Raw genomic sequence first — 25,501 nt, forward strand, 5'->3', positions numbered from 1 at the left:
GGTAAGTAGAGTACCATATCTTAACACAGAGTACATTAAAAGCTGAATAACCTATGACAGTGACAAAACAACATTGTGTAGTTCAATTACAGGTTTGATGAATAATTTAAAAAATTCTGATATAAACATATTTGCTGGGCCTCCCGAGTGGCGCAGTGGTCTAAGACACTGCGTCCCAATGCAAGATGTGCCACTAGAGATTCTAGGTTTCGAGTCCAGGCGGTGGGTTAGGGCAGGGTTTGGCCAGAAGGGATGGCCTTGTCTCATCGCGCACTAGCGACTCCTGTACGGCTGACAGTCGCCAGGTGTACGGTGTTTCCTCCTACACATTGGTGCAGCTGGCTTCTGGGTTAAGTGGGCTTTGTGTCAAGAAGCAGTGCGGCTTGGTTGGGTTGTGTTTCGGAAGACGCACAGCTCTCGACCTTTGCTTCTATCGAGTTCGTATGGGAGATGAGACAAGACTAACTGGATACTACAAATTTGGGGAGAAAAAGGGGTAAAAAAAAGCCATACAAAGTAGTTAGAATTAGGAAAAGAGTAGCTACAAACAGTGTAACTTTAAATTTGTTACTTTACAGCCTCACTCTAAAATGGATGACAAAAAACATTTCCCTCGTCAATCTACATCCCATAATGACAACGTGAAAACAGGTTTTTAGAAATGTTTTCAAATGTATTACAAATAAACAGAAATATCCTAAATTTACAATTATTCAGACCCTATCCTATGATAATTGAAATTGAGCTTAGGTGCATCCTGTTTTCATTGATCATCCTTGATGTTTCTACAACTTGGGAGTCCACCTGTGGTAAATTCAATTGATTGGACATGATTTTGAAAGGCACACACCTGTCTATATAAGATCCCACAGTTGACAGTGTATGTCAGAGCAAAAACCAAGCCATGAGGTTGAAGGAATTGTTCATAGAGCTCCGAGAGAAGGATGGTGTCGAGGCATATATCTGGGGAAGGGTACCAAAAGATGTCTGCAGCATTGAAATTCCCCAAGAACACAGTGGCCTCAATCATTCTTAAATGGAAGAAGTTTGGAATCACCAAGACTCTTCCTAGAGCTGGCTGCCCAACCAAACTGAGCAATCGAGGGAGAAGGGCCTTGGTCAGGGAGGCCACTCTGACAGAGCTCCTGAGTTCCTCTGTGGAGATGGGAGAACCTTCCAGAAGGACAACCATCTCTGCAGCACTCCACCAATCAGGCCTGGTAGAGTGGCCAGATGGAAGTCTCAGTAAAAGGCACATGACAGCCCACTTGAAGTTTGCCAAAAGGCACCTAAAGACTCTCAGACCATGAGAAACAAGATTCTCTGGTCTGATGAAACCAAGATTGAACTCTTTGGCCTGAATGCCAAGCGTCATGTCTGGAGGAAACCTGGCACCATTTCTACAGTGAAACATGGTGGTGGAAGCATCATGCTGTGATGTTTTTCAGCGGCAGGGACTGGGAGACTAGTCGGGATCGAGGGAAAGACGAACGGAGCAAAGTACAGAGAGATCCTAGATGAAAACCTGCTCCAGAGCTCTCAGGACCTCAGACTGGGGCGAAGGTTCACCATCCAACATGAAAATGACCCTAAGCACACAGCCAAGACAACGCAGGAGTGGTTTCTGGACAATTCTCTGAATGTCCTTGAGTGGCCCAGCCAGAGCCCTGACTTGAACCCGATCGAACATCTTTGGAGAGAACTAAAAATAGCTGTGCAGCCACGCTCCCCATCCAACCTTACAGAACTTGAGAGGATCTGCAGAGAATGGGAGAAACTCCCCAAATACAGGTGTGCCAAGCTTGTAGTGTCATATCCAAGAAGACTTGAGTCTGTAATCGCTACCAAATGTGCTTCAACAAAGTACTGAGTAAAGGGTCTGAAAACTTATTCAAATGTGACATTTCAAATTTTTATTCTAAAAACCTGGTTTTGCTTTGTCATTATGGGGTATTGTGTGTAGATTGATGAAGGAAAAAAAGCAATTTAATCAATTTTAGAATAAGAATGTAACAAAATGTGGAAAAAGTAAAGGGGTCTAAATACTTTCCGAATGCACTGGAACCACTGCTAATGGTTGACCGCTAACGGTTAGGACTGTTTGGCTAGCAATATTTGATGAGGCAAAAAGTAGGAATTTACTTAACATGTAAGCATATAAAAACATACAGAAACGTAAATACTTAGATGGTGCCAGCATAAGGGCTATCAAATACAGGATGAAGAAGGTGGGAACTTTTAGGTAACAACAACCAACTCCTTTCTGGATTCTTCATGTTCTCCCATCGCAAGCACAGGAAGTGCAGCAGGATGCTGGATGTAACTGAGTCGGATCCTGGATGTAATTGAGTCGGATGCTGGATGTAACTGTGAGCTTGATGTAACTGATTTGGATACTGGATGTAACTAAAGCTGGATGCAACTCTGAGCTGGATGCTATACTGCATGTTACATCCAGCTCAGAGTTACATCCCGTACTGTGTTCTCCCCTAGTGAGCACAGGAAGTGCAGCAACAAGCTGCAATTTAAAGACAGTCCACTAAAGGGAATAAAACACCATTATATGGTCCATGACACCATTACTATTGCTCTCTACACCCTTAGACTTCCTCTGAACAAATATTGTGTTCATTTAATAAAGTACACAAAATATGACATTTTTGGAATCCTGCTAAAGAAGATTGAAAGTTCATACTCCTAGATAAACATTTTCAAATAGGACCAACAGTAAATCTAACAGTGAATCCCAAACAACAAACAGTATAAATAACAGTATAACAAAATCACATTCACAATAACATGACAAATCACCATGAAACATTATCATGGAAATAGTGCATACAACTACAAACACTACTAAAATAGTCCATCAAATATCCCCATGAATGCCTCCACTTCCTTGCTGTAATCCTCTCCCTGGAGCCTGCAATGAAGATTAATGCTGTCTGTCAATGATATAAAGTTAATTCATAATCATGATTTAAACTAGTATGTATTAAAAAAGTTAAGAAAATTTAATATTATTTCTCCATAGTCCCTCCTTACCTTTTGCCAGTCACAGTGTCATTGTTTGGGGTAGTCGTCTTTGAGAAGAAATCAAACCGTTGTCCCAGGGGAGGCAAGCTAGTGTCAGTCTGTTTTGGGAAGGAGAGTGGTGCTTTCATGGGGGGTTCACTGAATGTCCTCTGCAGAGGGCAAAGATGTGTGTTTTAGACTACATTTCAAATGTGTACTGAAACAAATGGGCTGCTAAACCTAAAACATAACATTGCTATGCCCTGCTATCTTTGATTTCAAAGCATGTGAATTGTGTGATGAAAGGTAACTTCATTCTACACTTAGTGGACAGTTTATTAGGTACACCCATCTCATAATGGACCGGACCACTTTTACTCCAGAACAGCCGGAATTCTTTGGAGCATGGATTCTACAAGGTATTGCATTCAAACTTTGCTCAATTGGTATCAAGGGACCGAAGGTGTGCCAGGAAAACATTCCCCACATTATTTCACAATTGGGCAGGATGGGTCCATGGACTCATGCTGCTTACGCCAAATCCTGACTCTGCCATCAGTACGACGCAACAAGAACCAGGATTCGTTGGACCAGGCAATGTTTTTCAACTTGTCAATTGTCCAGTGTTGGTGATCACACATCCACTTGAGCCGCTTCTTCTTGTTTTTAGCTGATAGGAGTGTAACCCGGTGTGGTTGTCTGCTGCAACAGCCCATCCGTGACAAGTACAGCCGAGTTGTGTGTTTCAAGATGCCGTTCTGCACACCACTGTTGTACCGCGCCGTTATTTGCTGATTCTTGCCATTCTCCTTCGACCTCTCATCAACGAGCTGTTTTCACCCACAGGACTGCCGCTGACTGGATGTTTTTTGTTTGTTTCACCATTCTCAGTAAACCCTAGACACTGTCGTGTGTGAAAAGCCAAGGAGGCCGGCCGTTTCTAATACTGGAACCGGCGCGCCTGGCACCGACGATCCTACCACTCTCAAAGTTGCTTAGGTCACTTGTTTTGGACACTAATGTTCAGTCAAACAGTAACTGAATGCCTTGATGCCGGTCTTTCTGCTTTATATAGCAAGCCACGGCCACGTGACTCACAGTCTGTAGGAGCAAACCATTTTTGTGAACAGGGTGGTGTACCTAATAAACTGGACACTGACTGTATGTAAGAACAGAAGCCTTGGCTTTGTCTGCTGTCAATTTCATGTTGACCTCAGATCCAGCATTGAAATAAAGTTAACTGATACTATGGGTAGATAGTAACTCACTGTGGTCTTGTTGTCAGAGTGTCTCCAGCTAGCAGTAGCCTGGGAGTTGTGTGGTCTGACTGGGAGAGTAGTAACTGGTATGTGAGGAACAACTGGGGAGATCGACCTGAGACACACAAATCATTACATAACATTGATAATCAATTGATCAGGGTCACATTTATCAAGTATTTGCAACAGTACCAAGTTCCTTCCTACTGACGTCTCTTCAACCAGAAATCAGTTTTGCCCGCTGGGATAGACGATAGATGTTTAATTCAGTGAAATGACAGGAGTTTGAACTGTGAAGTCCTAGTTTGTTACGAGCTGAGCTCACCTGAGTGGGAAATTGGATGTAGTGAAGCGGGGTTTGGGCAGTAAGGAAATGGATGGTAGTGGTGTGGAGTTTCCTGAAAACATCAATACATTTAACTATTAAATCATTTGCCCCACTGAAAAAGCATGAACAAAGAAATTACATTTTTAACATTGATATATTCAAAAATGGCTCCCTGTTAGAATACCTTTTGGCCTATCACAGTCCAGGTCCACCCCTTTAGTTTTAGCAACAGTGGTGCATTGCTTCTCGTTGGCGTGCACCAAGTTGTCATCGTCAAAATCGTCCCACTCATCTCCCAGGTCAAAGGTCACACTGGGGGTGATTGACGATGAGAAGAAACCACTGTCGTCGGTCAAGTCTACAATGGAACTCTGAGAAAAAGACCTGCTCTGGTTTTGGGGGGTACTGTTACCCCTGCTCTGGGTTTGGGTGGTGCTTTGACTCAGAGGGTAATTCCTGCACTGGCTCTGGGGGTGCTGTGGCTCTGAGAGTAACCCCTGCTTTGGGGTGTGCTGTGACTCTGAGGGTAACCCCTGCTCTGGCTCTGGGGTGTGCTGTGGCTCTGAGGGTAACCCCTGCTCTGGCTCTGGGGGGTGCTGTGGCTCTGAGGGTAACTCCTGCTCTGGCTCTGGGGGGTGCTGTGGCTCTGAGGGTAACTCCTGCTCTGGCTCTGGGGGGTGCTGTGGCTCTGAGGGTAACTCCTGCTCTGGCTTTGCGGGGTGCTTTGGGGGGTGCTGTGGCTGAGGGATCTTCCATCATAGGCATTAGGCTTCCTCCACATTGAAGTGCCTTAAAACAAAAATATGGATTGGTTATGATTATGAGAACACGTTGTCGTCTGTTTGCAGTCAATTTGAAGGAAGTAGTCTACTCGAAAATAATCTGTGTGTACATTTTATTGAATCTACAATAGGTCTATTTCATGGAATCGTGGGATATAACAGTTTTTAAAAAACAGTATGACAGTTTTTTTTTGTAACTGAGACGTCCTACTTTGTGACTCCGTAAGGGTCTGAAGTTGAACAGGTGGTGGTTTCAAATCTCCCGTTGTCTGAGATATGTCTTCCAGGTAGTCATTATACTCTGTAGAGACACACATATGTTCAGTTACTCCTCTCAAGTGTCCATTTAGCACCCTTTCACTACCACACTGCTGTATTGAAGGTGAATGGAGTTAGAAGCCTCTAGAAGCATTTCGATACTAAACATACCATGGCCATAGGTCACAACATAAGCCATCTCTTGGGGTGTTGTAAAGTCCTCAGCTGAATCTACGCTCTGTGGTCTTGCTAAAGCGCCATACTGGTTACCTTCATACCTTCAAAACAAGTTAAGAAAATATTTGGAATGTGTCAGATACAGTTTGGATTAGTAATCAATTAACTCCACGCTAATTAACTGCGTCTATGTTTTGGGTAAAGGAGGGTACGTACCTAGAAGAAGTAGGTAGGATTGGCTTAGGTGAATAAGAGAACTGTTGCATGTTCGCAGCTCCCATCCCGCCATTCATTCTCATCTAAAGGAACCAGCAACAGGGAGATGAAACATTAATTCAGGTAAAAGTTCCTCGTTCAGTTAGTCGATGACAAATCAGCAAATGATCATGAAACACGTGTCACTCGTCTCTAACTTCAATGCATGATTTATGTGATGGTATGAATAAGTATTTTGTTTTGAGCCTATTACTCTCTCTCAAATTAGAATTTTAGCCCAAAGGGGTTATATTTTAAACAACCGCTGCAGCTGTTGTCAGTTATTCTCCCACCTTGAGGCGTTTGACTGGTGTCTCCGTCAGTGTGTCACTCCTGGTCTTCAGGTCTTGGAGGTAGGAGGTGAAACTCGAATGCTGATTCATCTGCCTTTTCAGAACCCCCGGCCCTCCATTTTTACCTGGGAAACAGATAGGAGGAAATTGAAAAGACAAATGTAATCATTTGTGAATAAACAATTTGAATGACTCTAAGTGTCAATTGAGCAATGGAGAGTTTGAGGACAAAAAACTCACAGCAGTCGTGGCCACATTGATCCTTGTTTTTGCATAAGTGGTTACATTGTCTTTTGCCTAGATCTGATTTTGAGGAATCTGTATTTCAGTGAGGGAAAAAAAGATATCGGAAGTTGTGTTAAAAAAACAACAACAGTCCTTGTGAATCCGCAAGTACAACCTAGCAATAGCTTAAAAGTATACAAATGTAAGGTATTGAATAAGTCTACCCTTTTCTGTGGCACATGTGGATGTGGAGTTTCTCTTCTGTGTTTGCTGAGCTGTTGGCTGTGTTCTTTGTGTTGCACCCTGTGATCTCTGAGCATTAGCCTGTGCTTGCTGCATGGTGTTATGTTGCTCAGGTGCGAGTGATTCAGCTCCGTACCTCTTCGGTCCAGAGAAGAAGGGACTAAACTTCTGTTGAATGTCCAACCCCACTGAAGAGAGGAAGATCTCAATGTAGTTAATAGAATATATTCTTACTTTTCATAAATCTCAATTAAACAATTCCACTCTACTTAAACTGCCTTTTACAAGTTTGAAGCAGTTTGTAGAAATGTATTTGAACACAAATCTATAATAAAAGTGAGAGAAAAATGTCCTGATATTTAGCTGCCTGACCGTATTCTGAGCTGACCAGATTCACATTGATCTCCTCTCCTTTGGAGGCTTTCGCCACTTCGATCTTTTTTGACCAGCTTCCCGACTTCAACAGCATCAAGTCTCTGGACGAACACACAACACAGTCACTCTCCATTTCATCACTCTTTCCCTTTCTTGGTCTTGCTCTCTTTCTTTCACTGTTTTCCCTGTCTGAGTGTATGACGGTAACACATTATCTAAAGCCTGCAGGCAGGAATCATCAACTAGATTCAGCCGTGGGACGATTTTCTTTCTTGAGCGGATGGCCAGTGGTTCAGAACATAATTAAGCAATAAGGCCCAAAGGGGGTGTGGTATATGGCCAATATACCGTGGCAACGCAGAGTGCCTGGATACAGCCCTTTGCCATGGTATATTGACCATATACCACAAACCTCTGAGGTGCCTTGTTGCTATTATAACCTGGTTACCAACAAAATTAGCAATAAAAATAACTTTTGTCATACCCGTGGTATACGGTCTGATATACCACGGCTGTCAACCAATCAGCATTCAGACAGGCCTCGAACCACCCACTTTATAATTACAAATCATTTTTAGACCACAAATTGACTGCAAGAATCGCAAACAGATATAATGTTTGATTAAAGCATAATAATTTCAAACCTTGTTTACATTTGTATAAGATCACGTGTCTCTCTATTAATGGGTGGGAATACCTGGAAAGGATTCCTTAAATTAAAACCACTTGCAGCCATTTTTTGGTGTTTTTACTGTTAAAACTCACAAATATTAATATATAGTACCAGTCAAAAGTTTGGACACACCTACTCATTCAAGGGTTTTTCTTTATTTTTTAAAACTATTTTCTACATTGTAGAATAATGGTGAAAACATCAAAACTATGGAATAACACATATGAGATCATGTAGTAAGCATTTTTAAAAAATTTTATACATAGAATATTTGAGATTCTTCAAAGTAACCAACCTTTGCCTTGATGACAGCTTTGCACACTTTCTCTCAACCAGCTTCACCTGTAATGCTTTTCCAACAGTCTTGAAGGAGTTCCTACATGCTCTGAGCACTTGTTGGCTGCTTTTCCTTCACTGTGGTCCAACTCATCCCAAACCATATCAATTGGGCTGAGGTCAGGTGATTGTGGAGACCAGGTAATCTGATGCAGCACTCCCTCACTCTGCTTTTTGGTCAAATAGCCCTTACACAGCCTGGAGTTGTGTTAGGTCATTGTCCTGTTGAAAAACTAATGATAGTCCCACTAAGCACAATCCAGATGTGATGGCGTATCGCTGCAGAATGCTGTAGTAGCCATACTGGTAAAGGGTGCCTTGAATTCTAAATAAACCATAGACAGTGTCACTAGCAAAGCGCTTCAAAGTCCTCAGAGATCATCCGAGAGCCAGTTTCATCATAGCGCTTCTCTTCTTCTTATTGATGGTTTTTTTCAGCAAATCGACCACGACTGATTCACATGAAGAAACTTTCAAAGTTCTTGACATTTTCCGGATTGACTGACCTTCATGTCTTAAAGTAATGATGGACTGTCATTTCTCTTTGGTTATTTCAGCTGTTCTTGCCATAATATGGACTTGGTCTTTTACCAAATAGGGCCATCTTCTGTATACCCCCCCCTACCTTGTCACAACACAACTGATTGGCTCAAACGCATTAAGAAGGAAATAAATTCCACTATTTAACTTTTAACAAGGCACACCTGTTAATTGAAATGCATTCCAGGTGACTACCTCATGAAGCTGGTTGAGAGAATGCCAAGAGTGTGCAAAGCTGTCACCAAGGCAAAGGGTGGCTACTTTGAAGAATCTAAAATATAGTTTTAGATGTCTTCACTATTATTCTACAATGTAGAAAATAGTAAAAATAAAGAAAAACCCTTGAATGAATATTAGTATTTATTTTTTGCTCAAACTTGGGGGCCAAATAATACCCCCCATGGGCCAATTTCGGCCCGTTGCAGAACCCTGCCTGCAGGTATAATGCTTTATAACTTGTTATCATGTATGAACCTTTAAAACATCTTACAATACGCTTTTAACAAGTTGTCTCTATAGGCAAGCTTTAGATAAAGTGTGTGTCTATGCATGTATCAGACTGTGTGTGTGTGTGTGTGTGTGTGTGTGTGTGTGTGTGTGTGTGTGTGTGTGTGTGTGTGTGTGTGTGTGTGTGTGTGTGTGTGTGTGTGTGTGTGTGTGTGTGTGTGTGTGTGTGTGTGTGTGTGTGTGTGTGTCTCCGTGTGACTCGAAATGTTCAACCTCCTTATCTTACGTGAGTTTTTGCAGGAAGACCACGTTGTTGTCACAGTCCCCGATGATCATGGTGACATAGTGGTGGTCAGGAGCAGTTCTCTTTGACAGCAGCTGTTCGTGGTTCTTCACATTCACAGTCACGACAATCTCTGCGGTGGCGACGTTGTATCTTGGAAGCTAAAACACGAGAAATAATAAATTAAATCACAGGTTGTTGGGGAGATGTATTAATTGATCAGTAATTGAAAAAAATACTCCGCTGTAATATTAAATGATATGTGTGGAAAACAATTCTGTTTTGTCCCGACACCAAATATTGCTACAATGATTAATCTTCATCACCTTTTCCATTCTAACAAAAAATTCAACCAAAGCAAAGGTTTTTACCTGCTCCAAACAAACTTCATACTTAGGTAGATTGATGATAGCCTCTCTGATTTGGTTTCCGAATGGAGGATGTCTGTTGACGATCTAGACAGCAAATATTTGCATTTATTGTATGTGAAAGCACTTTGTGACGACTCTTGACGTAGAAAGGGGCTTTATGAACAACATTTCAAAGACTGATTTAATTGAAACAGCATTTTTGTTTCAGTGGGTATGTCAATAAACCATGGAGAAATTGAAACAGGGTGTTTAAAGGAATGACTTTGTTTGTTATAGTCATCTATAGAGGCTGCATGCTCACCAGCTCCAGTTCCCTGGCGTTGGTCTTCTCTATCTTACTGAAGGTGGTGAGCCCTGCGTTCACCATGGCGGCTGAAAGAGTCAACCCTGGAACAGATAGTCATCTGTGCCGTTACAGACATTTATATAATTATATTATAAATACAATCTCATCTATCATTTTAAAATCAGCCTCATTATTACATTTCTAATTTACATTTTCATACTGGTCCCCTGCGGGAATTTTACCCACAACCTTGGCGTTACAAGCACAGGGCTCTACCAACTGAGCCACACAGGACCACTATAGTTCTATGCTCACAGCAACTATACTACTTTAATTTGTCTAGGAATAAATCATTTGGTCAATGGATTTCTTAAAAAGGGTCTCTGAACAAAGTAACATCATAGTAACTATTAACTACACATTTTCAACAAGCATTGACAGTATTTTTTGACATATTTCAATGTCTTCCTACCTATTTTCTCCAGCTGCTTTGAGACGTAAGGAGAGTTCTCCCACAGCTTGGCACTGAAGCACTTGGCCAGTATCAGGGAGTTGAGCAGAGCAGAGAAGCCTGTCTTGGAGCGCTGGTTTAGAAACTCTGCCAAACCTGGTTCGTAATCAAAACACATCTTGGATCAAAGAGTGTTTTTTTCAAAGGATGCTTGCTCATCAGACAAGGCTCAATGCAAATCATCTTCTACTATCAAAATGTTAAGTGATTGATGACTTACATCTGCTGATTCGGACTCCATTCCGGAAGATTCTACCGGTGTCTTGTGTGAGTCCAAACTCTTGAATTGGAATGGAGCCAAACTGGGCCTGAATCAAGCTGAGGTGGAAGACGGGTATAGTGGGAAAGAGACGAAGTTCAAGAAAATACTTTTGAGATTCACCCAAAGAGAATACATGGTGGTGTCAATGTCATCCTCCATCTTCTCATGTTGGTACACTGTACAGGCCACTGCTCGACTTACCAGTTCACCTTCATCTCATTGTTTTTGATCTTTCCCTCCATGGGATACCTGGAGAAAAAAGCCCAGATATGAGCATTTACATTTGTTGTATATGTCACTTCACCCCTTCTTCCAATGTATCATTGAATTGTACTCTAACCTGATGGTGATCCTGTTCTTGTCCTTGTTCAACGTGTTCAGGGTTCTCTTCTCGTTCACTCTCAGCTGCACGTCAGTGAACTCTCTGCCCTTCGCCATCAATTCTATCTGTGTGAAGAAGAGCCGGCTTCCATTTCAGTGGGATTCTCAATACAAAATCTACTCAACGCATCTTTTATAATTTCCTATGTAACAAACAACACAATACAGAAACTCAATAAAAACAGTTTATGTGCATATGAGACATGCTACAGTGTTACCTTGTTACTGTATACCTACCAGCTCAGGTAAGGTCTCAGTGCCAGTCACCTTGCTGAACTGCTCCATGGTGTCAAATGCCACACAGTACCTGGCCATCAACCTGCCTGCCTCTGTAGGGGATGAGCACAATTACACATGTCAAGAAGAGAACAGACTTGAGTACGACGACTTTTCGATGCTGGAAAGCAAATGTAGGAGACCTCTATATTGAATAAAACCAAACATGTACAGGGTTTGTTAGTTGTTGTACACTTCTGATTATAATTAATGAAACAAACAGTAAAAGGCCATAGTAGCCACGCAGAAACCAAAATAGGTTGCTGCTCTCAACCTGTAGCTTTGATGTTGACATCCTCATCCATGGAGACCAGACCAATGGAGGCCAGGGAGTTCAGGTTCTTCAGACAGAGCTCTGGAGCAGAGAGTATCGAGAGATATAATACAGTTAGTTACTACACCAAACACATGATAGAGATATTCTGTGTTTTCAGATACGAAGTCCATATTAACAAAGAAAACACAGGAATGCCACACCTTGCAATTTGGCTTCGATTCCACATCGGTCCAAGTCGGTGGAAAAACCTGCAACAAAAAGTATGGACAGGTGTTTTCTCACGTATGATCTGCCAATGTATGTCTGTGACATTTGAGAAACTGTTGTAAGGATGTAGTGAGATATTCTAAGTACATGCTATTAACTGTACTATAATAAGTTAGCATCCATGTTAACAATCTAACTGTTGACTACTGCTTAAATATATTGTTAGTATGGGTGCTAGGCTAACTCGTTCATACTGAAATAGCCGAGCATCCATGCTAACGATGTAGCTGACTGACGGGTGCAGAAATAGACTAGCATCCATGCTAACGATACTGGCTATTGCTAATAATGACAGGGTGATGTCCAGTCTGTGTGTACTTACCGTAGTGTTTGGGGTTCTTCAGTGCTCTGATGTAGAGGAAGGTGGAGCGGATCCAGTCCAGGGCCATGTTGACGTCTGAGATGGTGTGGAGGACGATCTCAGCGTTCAGGTGCTCCACAAGGTGGGTGTGCAGACTGAGGAAGAGGACAAAAATACTTCAACCTGAATGTGAACCACAAAAGTGTATGATATCAAACAGAGATTTAAAGGTACCGGTCTATGTAGTTGAACAATCATCACCACAATGTACTGTATCATACAAATTAATGTAAAACCAAATCATATAAGCTACACTCTGAAACAAGTGTTGAGGAACTTTGAAAATTTTTGAGAATGACACAAATATTAATTTCCACAAAGTTTGCTGCTTCAGTGTCTTTAGATATTTTTGTCAGATGTTACTATGGAATACTGAAGTATAATTACAAGCATTTCATAAGTGGCAAAGGCTTTTATTGACAATTACATGAAGTTGATGCAAAGAGACATTATTTGCAGTGTTGACCCTTCTTTTTCAAGACCTCTGCAATGCTGTCATGCTGTGAATGAACTTCTGGGCCACATCCTGACTGATGGCAGCCCATTCTTGCATAATCAATGCTTGGAGTTTGTCAGAATTTGTGGGTTTTTGTTTGTCCACCCGCCTCTTGATGATTGACCACAAGTTCTCAATGGGATTAAGGTCTGGGGAGTTTCCTGGCCATGGACCCAAAATATCTATGTTTTGTTCCCCGAGCCACTTAGTTATCACTTTTGCCTTATAGCAAGGTGCGGCAGGGTAGCCTAGTGGTTAGAGCATTGGACTAGTAACCGAAAGTTTGCAAGTTCAAATCCCCGAGCTGACAAGGTACAAAATCTGTCGTTCTGCCCCTGAACAGGCAGTTCCTAGGCAGTCATTGAAAATAAGAATGTGTTCTTAACTGACTTGCCTAGTAAAATAAAGGTGCTCCATCATGCATGAAAGGCATTGTTCGTCACCAAACTGTTCCTGGATGGTTGGGAGAGTTGCTCTCGGAGGATGTGTTGGTACCATTCTTTATGCATGGCTGTGTTCTTAGGCAAAATTGTGAGTGATCCCACTCCCTTGGCTGAGAAGCAACCCCACACATGAAATGGTCTCAGGATGCTTTACTGTTGGTATGACACAGGACTGATGGTAGCGCTCACCTTGTCTTCTCCGGACAAGCTTTTTTCCAGATGCCCCAAACGATGGGAAAGGGGTTCATCAGAGAAAATGACTTTACCCAAGTCTTCAGCAATCCAATCCCTGTACCTTTTGCAGAATATCAGTCTGTCCCTGATGATTTGTGAAAATGTATATTTGACTGTAGAAGTAACCCATCACTATACCTGCTCTCAATAATTTCTGCCCCATTCATGAACTGCATGTACTTGTCTTTGGTGTGAGTCTTGGTCATGATCACTGCTGTTGCTGACGTATCAAACTGGAGAGAAAAATAATTCAGAGTCAAAGCCTTACATCAAATCAATGGACCGTCCACTTTCAGCGACACTGCTGCCATGGATACAGTGCCTTGCAAAAGTATTCAGATCCCTTGGTTACAAAGTGTGATTAAAATCTATTTAATTGTCTTTTGTCAAAAATCTACACAAAATACTCTGTAATGTAAAAGTGGAAGAAAACATTTACACTACTGTTCAAAATGTTTGGGTCACTTAGAAATGTCCTTGTTTTTGAAAGAAAAGCCATTTTTATTGTCCATTAAAATAACATCAAATTGATCAGAAATACAATGCAGACAGACGTTGTTAATGATGCAAATGACTATTGTAGCTGGAAACGACTGATTTTTTATGGAATATCTACATTGGCGTACAGAGGCCCATTATCAGCAACCATCACTCCTGTGTTCCAATGGCACGTTGTGTTAGCTAATCCAAGTTGATCATTTTAAAAGGCTAATTGATCGTTAGAAAACCCTTTTGCAATTATTTTAGCACAGCTGAAAACTTTTGTTCTGATTAAAGAAGCAATAAAACTGGCCTTCTTTAGACTAGTTGAGTATCTGGACATCAGCATTTGTGGGTTCGATTACAGGCTCAAAATGGCCAGAAACAAAGACCTTTCTTCTGAAACTCGTCAGTCTATTCTTGTTCTGATTAATGAAGACTATTCCATGTGAGAAATTGCCAAGAAACTGAAGATCTGGTACAACGCTGTGTACTACTCCCTTCACAGAACTCAAACTGGCCCTAACCAGAATAGAAAGAGGAGTGGGAGGCCCCGGTGTACAACTGCGCAAGAGGACAAGCACATTAATTAGAGTGTCTAGTTTGAGAAACAGACTCCTCAGAAGTTCTCAAATGGCAGCTTCATTAAATAGTACCCGCAAAACACCAGTCTCAATGTCAACAGTGAAGAGTTCCTGTGTCCAGTGTCTGTGTTCTTTTGCCCATCTTAATCTTTTATTTTTATTGGCCAGTCTGAGATATGTATTTTTCTTTGCAACTCTGCCTAGAAGGCCAGCGTCCCGGAGTCGCCTCTTCACTGTTGACATTGAGACTGGTGTTTTGCTTTACACCGCATTCAGATTTGAAAATACAGAATGGCCACTGGCTACAAATCAGGCAGAGCTAGTTGAAACGTCATAATGAATAGAACACTTTGTAATGACCTAATTTCAACTAGTTTTTCCCACTGCATAGCGGGCAACTAGTTTTGCTCGCTGGGGGGGCAGGTAGCCTAGTGGTTAGAGCATTGGCCAGTAACCGAAAGGTTGCTAGATCGACAAATGTGTACAAATGTGTTGTTCTACCCCTGAACAAGACAGTTAACCCACTGTTCCTAGGCCAGCATTGTAAATAAGAATTTGTTCTTAACTGACTTGCCTAGTTAAATAAAGGTAAAATATAAAAATAGGAGCTGGTTTTGGACTATGATTTGTAACCTGTGGTGCTAAGGATGCTGGGACTAGAGTGCGTGTCTGCAATCTGTACCTGTGGCCGGCCTGCTCGGCCAATCATCTGCAGCATGTCGGCGTCGCTGTACTCCTTGCAGGCTCCCCCGATGTAGTGCATGGTGGACTTGATCACCACCAGGTGGGCTGGCAGGTTCACCCCCATCGCCAGAGTACTGGTTGTAACTAAGAAACCACATACACTGCCTTCAGAAAGTATTCATATCTCTTGACAGCCTAAATTCAAAATTATTTGTTTTATTTTTTAAATCCCCTCTCACCAAGCTACATACAATGGCAATGCCCTCCTGCACAAAGCAAGGTCTATACAGAAATGGTTTGTCGATATCGGTGTGGAAGAACTTGACTGGCCTGCACAGAGCCCTGACCTCAACGAACACCTTTGTGATGAATTGGAACACCAAATGTGAGCCAATGCCTAATCGCCCAACATCAGTGCCCGACCTCACTAATGCTCTTGTGGACACAAAGATCAATGAGTAGATTTAGATAGTGGGAATAGATGAAGGGTTGATTGATGCAGTTGAAATTAATAATTTGTATTTGTATTTACTAAAAATAGTCAAGTAAGACCTTAGATAACTCAAGAAATCTGTCATTAATTTTGATTTTTTGCAACTGTTTAGGATGTTTGGTGCACTATTTCTCAAGTGAAAAAATGGGCGTGAGGACGAGTCGTCTCTCATTGAATGACAACAGGCATTTAATTGAAGAAGCCCTACTGTTGACCAATTGCCGACGAGGGGTCGTAGACTTCAGCTACCGACCTCGGCTTGCCTCAAGAAAAAATGTTCGTTCGAATAGCTGAAAAAACCCTAGCCGAAGTCCAAAACGAAGAAATTGCGACAAAATGTCATCACAATTTATGCACAAACTGTTTTGGCTGGGAAGCATGCGGACGCCTTTATATGCTGAACACACCGCTCGCGTCGCTTCAGTTGCAAAATAAATGTACACATACAGGTTATTAAATCATTGCACGCACACACTGCTCAAGCGTCTGCATAGCCAGGCGCTAAAATAGGACTTGGTTTTATTTGAGAAGCTCAATGCGCTGCATGTCCTGCCTCTCCCATCTCCTCATTGGTTTTTAGGAGCATATACCCACGTGGGTGATTGAGAGCTGAACTGAGGTCCACACTCCAGTCCCATCGGTAGTTGTAATGCACCTTAAAGTTGGTTGCCATATAAAGTCCAAAGAAGAAAAAGAAGCCTGAAGGAAGGAGGAGAGATGGCGAGAAACTAATTTGATTTACCGTTTTATCTGTAGATTAATTGTCAGAGTAAAGGACCTTATGCATTTCAACCTGCGTGTCCTGATCGCGTCTGGTGTGGGTGAACAAAATCTACTTGTGCGTGATGGTGGTTTGGTCAGCATGTTAGGGCTCAGATACACCAATAGCATTTGCTGGACGAGCGTACTTAGCACCTCTAAACTTGATTTGCGAACTGTGAGAAATGTCAGCAGTCAGACGTCTACAGCGTGTGGTCCAACATGCTGACCAGACCGCTCGTGTGCATGTTGATTTTGTCCACCCACACTAGACGCGGTCAGGACACACAGGTTGAAATATCAAAACAAACTCTGAACAAACTATATTAATTTGGGGACAGGTCGAAAAGGATTAAACTTTTATGGTAATTTAGCTAGCTAGCTTGCTGTCGCTAGCTAATTTGTCCTGGGATATAAACATTGGGTTGTTATTTTACCTGAAACATTGGGTTGTTATTTTACCACAAGGTCCTCTACTCCGACGATGAATCCACAGATAAAAGGGTAAACCGAGTTAGTTTCTAGTAATCGTTCCTCCTTCAGGCTTCTTCTGGTTCTTTGGACTTTATATGGCGTTTGGCAACCAACTTTAAGGTGCACCACCGACTGGACTGGAGTGTGGACCTCAGTTCATCTTTCAATCACCCACGTTGGTTTAGATGCGCCTAAAAAACAATGAGATGGGAGAGGCAGGACTTGCAGCGCATCAAGCATCAAAAATAGAACCAAGTTCTATTTTAGCTCCTGGCTAAGCAGATGCCCGCTGACGCTCGAGCAGTGTGTGTGCAATGATTGAATAACATGTATGTGTACCTTTATTTTGCAAAACGTTTATATTGTAAAACGCATCACGCTGAACGACGGGCAGACGAACGCTAGATCCACATTCGTTGCAATGTGAGAGTGCCTTTACACAGTACAGGCAGGTCTGCCATGGTGACGGTCCTAATGCTTACACAGTACAGGCAGGTCTGCCATGGTGACGGTCCTAATGCTTACACAGTACAGGCAGGTCTCCCATGGTGACGGTCCTAATGCTTACACAGTACAGGCAGGTCTCCCATGGTGACGGTCCTAATGCTTACACAGTACAGGCAGGTCTCCCATGGTGACGGTCCTAATGCTTACACAGTACAGGCAGGTCTCCCATGGTGACGGTCCTAATGCTTACACAGTACAGGCAGGTCTCCCATGGTGACGGTCCTAATGCTTACACAGTACAGGCAGGTCTCCCATGGTGACGGTCCTAATGCTTACACAGTACAGGCAGGTCTCCCATGGTGACGGTCCTAATGCTTACACAGTACAGGCAGGTCTCCCATGGTGAAGGCCTCTTCAATCACCTTCCTGTCGGACACGTCTACCCCGGCGTGGTGGAAACCAACCCCAAACGTCACCAGGTCTGGAATAGAGAAAACGCAGGGCTAGTGATTTCACATTCTAATGTAATAATAGTTATATTCAAATCAATGAGAAATGTTTGCCTACATGATACAGAAGAGAAGGAATATAAATTATTAACCCTAAATTATCCACCAACCTCTGAGTTTTGAGTCCAGGAGAGAGTTTGCATACTTCATCAACCTGCAAACAGAAGATTCCAACAATTCAATCAGATCTAACTAAACAGTAAGACATTTGTATTGAGTACCTGTACATCTGTAGAGAATAAAAAGGTAAGTAGCTCAAACCGTTGTTTATGCTCAATCCTCATGATGAACCTGGCATCCTTGGCCAGAACAGCGGCTGACTGCTGGACTCCTTTCCTTGTTGAGCAAAACTGTTAAAAAAATAATATCCTATGTGTGAGCTATTAACAATGGCAATACTTACAAATATGGTGCTAGTCAGGTCTACATTTCAGACACACAAAGAGAGTTCCTCACAACAAGGGTTGGTTTCTGGTCCGAGTAGGTCTGGATGATGTTGGCCATCTTGTAGTTGAGTGACAGGTCGAACTTGAACTCAGTCTGGTTGCTGCTGCAGGGGAAACCCAGCACTACCTTCCTCAGTTTCACAGGTCTGTGACTCTCATCCATCTCCAGACAAGTAGCAGGGCCTCTGGTGTCACACAGCCAGTCTGCTATCTGCCATGTCAAACCATTGAACACAGTGAAGAGAGGGAATTTCTTAAAATAAATGTTCTGTTTAATGATAATTGGTAAATAGCAATACTTCCAAGACGCCTCCTCCTCTCCTTCCCTATTTGCTATTCCCTTACTCTTTCTGAAGGAGACAGGACAAGACAGATAAGAACAACATATGGAGATCAGTGGAGGCTGAGGAAAGGACGGCTCATAATAATGGCTGGAATGGAGTCAATGGAATGGTATCAAATATTGTTTCCATGTGGTTGATACCATTCCATTGACTCCATTCCAGCCGTTGCTATGAGCCGTCCTCCCCTCAGCAGCCTCCACTGATGGAAATCAGTGGTGTAAAGTACTTAAGTAAAAATACTTTAAAGCACTACTATCTGTACTTTACTATTTATATTTTGACTCTTTTACTTTACTACATTCCTTAAGAAAATATTATACTTTTTACTTCATACATTTTCCTTGACACCCAAAAGTACTCGTTACATGTTGAATGCTAGTAGTCAAAGTCGCTCACTTATCAACCAAACATCCCTGGTTATCCTACTGCCTCTGATCTTGTGGACTCAATAAACACACATGCTTCGTTTGTAAATGAGGTCTGAAGGTTGGTGTGCCCCTGGATTTCCATTAAAAAAATCAAAATAAAATGGTGCCACCTGGTTTGCTTAAAATAAGGAATTTGAAATTTATACATTTACTTTTGACACTTAAATATATTTTAAACCAAATACTTTTAGACTTTTACTCAAGTAGTATTTTACTGGGAGTCATTTTCTATTAAGGTATCTTTACTTTTACTCAAGTATGAGAGTTGGGTACTTTTTCCACCACTGATAGAGATGCATTTATCAAAAAGGGAAAGAAGGACTATAGTGAAGGAAACCTCTTTAGAGTATTAGAATATGACCAAAGTGTGCCATGACCCCTCTTGGCCCCTCAGTCACTTACATCCTTGATATTGGGGATGGTGGCGGAGACAGCCACAAATCTCATGGAGACGTCCTCCTGGGGGTTCTCTGCTGCACGGAAGGCATGGACCGCCTTCATCCTGCTCACCACCACCTCTAGTGTCGCTCCACGCGTAGTGTCTTTCACCACGTGCACCTAGAAACACAACCAAAATGGAGTATATTTAGTTGTCAATGAAACACATAACATAATACTAGACAGATATGCACTAAGTACAATGACAAATTAAAAAACAATAGAACACAATCAGTCTGTCCAAGCTGTTTCGGAGTGTTATTTGACCAGGTCTACGGTTGCACTGATACCTGAGGGAATTTTTAACAGAACATGAAGTAGCTACTTAGACATAAACACTGACCTCGTCAATAAGGAAAAGCCGGACCAACTGAAGCAGGCAGTTATCCCTCCACTTCCTGGTCATGCTGTCCCATTTTTCCTGGGAGGAACAGAGAAATGCGTCCGAGCTTTATCGAGAACTTGTTAAATGAAGTGTTAAATTAACAGTTGGTCAGTTATTGTAAAAAAAAAAAAAAGGAATCTTCAAATTAATTATCTTGATATAACAAAATGCATCCACGCGCCCTCAAAACAAAAATGTATCTATTCTCGTATACCCAAGCCCTGTTTGCATGACAAACATGGGAATCCTGTCTGCTTATTCTTCAATGGATGGTTGCTATGGTCACAGGATCAGCCACATCATTCTGCTACATATCACACAGAAACAAAATGGCTGCTAGTGACGTGCTTTAATGCAACATGTACACTGGGATACATTTTCACTTACAGGTGTGGTCATGATGATATGGGCGTCCTGAATCTCAAAGAAGTCGTCGATCTCTGTGTCTCCGGTCAGCTCCTTGCAGCTCAGGCCCAGAGGCTCGAATTTCTTCTTCCAGTCCTCAAAGCGCTGGCTGCATAGAGCTTTGATGGGTGCCACTGATGAGAATAAAACTACATTTAATAAATAGTTAAAATACAACATATACACTTTGAACACTGAAAGTCTGAATGTAATCAGGTCAAAAATGACATAGGTTAGCTAGCTTAACCCATACAGTAGCTTTAACTGGCTCTTGGTGTTTTAGATTGGCTGTTGATGTCTTAGTACATGTAATTTATTGCTTTTTAAAAGGATACTAAGAAACGGCTGGTCCTGATGTGACATTACTTACTATAAACAGCTTTGACGTTTCTCCAGGGCTCTGTGGTTTCCATCAGTAAGCGGATGATGGCCAACTCAAAGAGCACTGTCTTACCAGAACCAGTAGGAGCACAAGCCACAATGTTCTTTCCTGTGTAAAGAACCTGCAAAAAGCATTTTGTTCCAAGAAATCAATCACAGATATCGTTTTAATGATTAAGGTTGAAGATGAAATAAGGTGTAGATGCACTTACATCATCCAGGGCTTTGGATTGGACGTAGTTGAAGTAAGGGAACTCTTTGAAGACAGATCTGAATTTTGCATCTGTGTTACTTTGATTAAGTATACAAACATATTCCAACTAAAATAGATTTGTAGATTTCGTTAAGATTAATGTATTTCAGCAGTAATTACTTGGGCTAAGGGTGGGAAAGGATACGGATTTCAGAGACTGGTCGGAGTATCCCAGGCCCAGAAGTACCTGATATGAAAACAATAAATCTGTATAAATGTATTTATATTTCAATATCCAAACCAATTCCAGTCAAAGTGGGAGATTATTGGCCACCCCTAGTGGTAAGTGTGTGCTATTACAGTCAAGAGGGCATTGGGTAGGGCTCACCTCGTTTCACCTCATCAACCCCTAAAGAACAGTGACAGCTGCTGCCATGACCATTAAACCTGAGTACATTCTTCAGCTATAACACATCCTAGCAATATAATATAAATATATAACTACCGTTCGAAAGTTTGGGGTCACTTAGAAATGTCTTTGAAAGAAAAGCAATCTTTTTGCCCATTAAAATAACATCAATTTGATCAGAAATAGTGTAGACATTGTTAATGTTGTAAATGACTATTGTAGCTGGAAACGGCCGACTACATAGGTGTACAGAGGCCCATTATCAGCAACCATCACTCCTGTGTTCCAATGGCACATTGTGTTAGCTAATCCAAGTTCATAATTTTAAAAGGCTAATTGATCATTAGAAAACCCTCTTGCAATTATTTTAGCATGGATGAAAACTGTTGTTCTGATTAAAGAAGCAATAAAACTGGCCTTCTTTAGACTAGTTGAGTATATGGAGCTTCAGAATTTGTGGGTTCAATTACAGGCTCAAAATGGCCAGAAACAAATACCTTTCTTCTGAAACTCATCAGTTTATTCTTGTTCTGAGAAATTAAGGCTATTCCATGCGAGACATTGCCAAGAAACTGAAGATCTGGTACAACGCTGTGTACTACTCCCTTCACAGAACAGCGCAAACTGGCTCTAACCAGACAAAGAGGAGTGAGAGGCCCTGGTGCACAACTGAGCAAGAACATTAGCGTGTCTAGCTTGAGAAAAATATGCCTCACAAGTCCTCAACTGGCAGCTCCATTAAATAGTACCTGCAAAACACCAGTCTCAACGTCAACAGTGAAGAGGCGACTCCGGGATGCTGGTCTTCTAGGCAGAGTTCCTCTGTCTGGTGTCTGTGTTCTTTTGCCCATCTTAATCTTTTTATTGGCCAGTCTGAGATATGGCTTTTTCTTTGCAACTCTGCTTAGAAGGCCAGCATCCCGGAGTCGCCTCTTCACTGTTGACATTGAGACTGGTGTTTTGCAGGTTGAGGACTTGTGAGGCGTCTGTTTCTCAAACTAGACACTAATGTTCTTGTCCTCTTGCTCAGTTGTGCACCGGGGCTGTTCTGTGAAGGGAATTTTTACACAGCATTGTACGAGATCTTCAGGTTCTTGGCAATTTCTCAAATGGAATAGCCTTCATTTCTCAGAACAAGAGTAGACTTATGAGTTCTTTGTTTCTGGCCATTTTGACCCTGTAATCAAACCCACAAACGCTGATGCTCCAGATACTCAACAAGTCTAAAGGCCAGTTTAATTGCTTCTTTAAATCAGAACAGTTTTCAGCCGTGTTAACATAATTGCAAAATGGTTTTCTAATGATCAATTAGCCTTTTAAAATGATAAACTTGGATTAGCTAACACAACATGCCATTGGAACACAGGAGTGATGGTTGCTGATAATGGGCCTCTGTACGCCTATGTAGATATTCCGTTAAAAATCAGCCGTTTCCAGCTACAATAGTCATTTACAACATTAACAATGTATTTCTGATCAATTTGATGTTATTTTAATGGACAAAAAACTTGCTTTTCTTTCAAAAACAAGGACATTTCTAATGACCCCAAACTTTTGAACGGTATATATAAATATATATATAAAATTTCTGTCTGTGCTTTACTACCTTGTATCCGAAGGGGCTGGGGTGTCATGGGGAGGACGTTAGCCCTCTTGGTGCCCTTGTCCGGTGTATGCGGTGGGGGTCCCCGGGCTGCAGCCGGACCCAGCCCGCTGAGGGGGCTGGGGTCTGCTGCTGACTGTCTTGCCAGTCGAGGCTCTGTCGCCATGGAAACCTGGTTGAAGGTTTGCTGCTCTCTGGGTCTTGTCTGGCTGTGGCGGGTGTTCAAGTCTGCACCACTGTTCAGCACCTGACCAATGAGAGGTTTGAACAAACTGTAACGAGAACGAGATGATTTCATTAACGGGCAGATAGATCATAAGTGCTTGCAGTAATATCCCACATATTATGATGTAACTAGTACAGCCATATCTTTGATAAAGAAGATTACATTTCAGACGGGCTTTGCCAAATGGTCGATAAAGGATTATTTTGTATTTTTTTTTTTTACACTCATTACATTGCAAAACAATAGTATCTGAATAAGACACATGATTGGAGAAAAAAAAGACAGCAACTGACATTTACTATGTATTCTGAATGCAAAGTATACACACTCATTAGCTTAATTTGAATGGTTTACCTTCTCCGTACAGGTGGGCTTTGGCTGAAGTCCAGAGGAAAATGTTTCTGCTCCAGTGCATGACCAGACTCCTGTGGGGTTTCAGTTCGACCTCTGCTGACCATTGTGGAACACTGAGACTTGTTCATGAAGTCTTCCTGAGACCAGAGAGCACACCCGCCCTGGCCCTCAGGTTCTTTTCTTCCATCACTGGTAATTTCATTAAAATCTGTGTTATTTTGTATGAAACCATCACTGCCGACTGTTCTTTTCAAAGGGGGAATGAATTTCTTGGACCTCTGAGAGAAACCTGCATTGGAGATGATAGAAGACATGATGATGTAATGACTGACAGGGACTGACATGACTTGAAACAAAATCCTGACTCCTAGGGCCGGTGTCAGACCCAGATTAAGCCTAGTCTTAAAGAAAAAAATGATGGTATAAATGCATTTTAGTCTAGGACTATGCTTTATCTGGCTCCGGGAATCTGGCCCAGATTGAATCACCTCAAATGTAACTTACTGAATGATGAAAGATCCTCTGCCTCTTTTTGGATGTCCTGAGTGGCTGGAATCTGGGAGAGGGATGGAGGGGGTTCCAACTGCCAAGAACTCTGCTCTTGACAAAGAGGCTTTCTGGAGACAGGACCAAAGCAGGAAAAGGGTTGAGCAAGCGTCCTCCATAACAAGAGCACCGTTCCTAGCTAAATATACATTTTGGAGGGAATGACTGTTAAGATGCAGGTTGTTTCTGACAACTCACACTTTGTGGACAACTGGCCTCTCAAAGAACAAGTTATCCAGGGACAAAGTACACTCTTCTGAGTCCAACATCTTGCCAGTTCATGTAACAGTCATCTATAGAATTACAAAGTTAGATGTAATCATGGTATATGCAGCTGACACATGGTATATGCAGCTGACACCTGACAGCCATTTCAGGGAGATGTTGCCACAACATGAGTCTTTGTAGGTTCTGCCTTGGTTTGCAGCAACTGGGAGGGATTGAATCAGTAGCCTGACTAGACCTGATAAAATATCGTCATACTTTAAACCATAAATCGTTTTTGTGCTTAAGGCCTCAGGTTGTTTTCAAAAGGTGTTGAAGACACTACATCAGATCAACGCAAGATGGCAGTCTTGTAATGGACCTAACAGTTCACTAGCTAGCAAGCTAACGGACTAGGCAGGCTAGTTCGCTCGCTTTCATGTAAGCGACTTATTTGACAAAATAACAGTTTATTATGACCATACGGATGAGAATATGTTAATTCGTATTCCATTTCAAACTGACTAGTGGTGTGGAAATATATAATTCCGGTTGCTAGCTAAGTACATTTTAGCCTACCAATTTCGATGTGGGCTAGCTAACTAGTCTTGAGCCTTGACTCCCAATGCTCTTATCTTCTCTCCGTCCGGGAGTTAGGCCAGCTCAGAGGATTCAACCTAACTAGTCAATATAATTCATATATCGTAAGGATTTATTTATAATCAAGCCGCTCAATAATGTACGCTAGCTAGCTAGACAGTTCGGTTATGTATCTGACAACTAGCTAAACTAAGCTAGGCCTTGAGCTAGCCAGCTGGTGATTGTCAGCTTGATTGATGTGCGGCGGCAGCCTCTTGACGCCAAAACCACGGACAGGTTTCAAAACAACCTGCTGTCAGATTTTTTTTATTTATTTTTTTATTTCACCTTTATTTAACCAGGTAAGCTAGTTGAGAACAGGTTCTCATTTGCAACTGCGACCTGGCCAAGATAAAGCATAGCAGTGTGAACAGACAACACAGAGTTACACATTCGGTACATTAACATGTGTATGG

At 41.9% G+C, this 25,501-nt stretch overlaps 1 protein-coding gene across 1 annotated transcript; it reads right to left on the minus strand.

The window, feature by feature from the left end:
- Positions 1–1,941: 1,941 nt before the first annotated feature.
- On the minus strand, positions 1,942–25,143 carry LOC124040997 (probable ATP-dependent DNA helicase HFM1). Its single transcript, XM_046358144.1, has 40 exons — positions 25,026–25,143; positions 24,441–24,535; positions 24,201–24,313; positions 23,697–23,985; positions 23,120–23,388; positions 21,310–21,351; positions 21,124–21,194; positions 20,901–21,033; positions 20,513–20,664; positions 20,084–20,161; positions 19,705–19,860; positions 18,541–18,741; positions 18,346–18,434; positions 18,195–18,238; positions 17,955–18,056; positions 15,401–15,546; positions 13,793–13,887; positions 12,443–12,576; positions 12,054–12,101; positions 11,851–11,931; positions 11,538–11,629; positions 11,260–11,366; positions 11,121–11,168; positions 10,878–10,975; positions 10,619–10,753; positions 10,162–10,247; positions 9,861–9,944; positions 9,493–9,650; positions 7,208–7,311; positions 6,817–7,023; positions 6,608–6,685; positions 6,368–6,492; positions 6,036–6,118; positions 5,814–5,920; positions 5,596–5,685; positions 4,787–5,391; positions 4,600–4,672; positions 4,284–4,389; positions 3,046–3,185; positions 1,942–2,923 (listed from the first exon to the last, which is right to left on the minus strand). Exons 2-36 carry the CDS (start codon positions 24,509–24,511, stop codon positions 5,045–5,047), a joined length of 4,263 nt encoding a protein of 1,420 aa, XP_046214100.1. The 5' UTR covers positions 24,512–24,535; positions 25,026–25,143; the 3' UTR covers positions 1,942–2,923; positions 3,046–3,185; positions 4,284–4,389; positions 4,600–4,672; positions 4,787–5,044.
- Positions 25,144–25,501: the final 358 nt, after the last annotated feature.

The sequence above is a fragment of the Oncorhynchus gorbuscha genome, linkage group LG08 (genome assembly GCF_021184085.1).
Source record: "Oncorhynchus gorbuscha isolate QuinsamMale2020 ecotype Even-year linkage group LG08, OgorEven_v1.0, whole genome shotgun sequence".
In the NCBI taxonomy this organism is placed as follows: domain Eukaryota; kingdom Metazoa; phylum Chordata; class Actinopteri; order Salmoniformes; family Salmonidae; genus Oncorhynchus; species Oncorhynchus gorbuscha.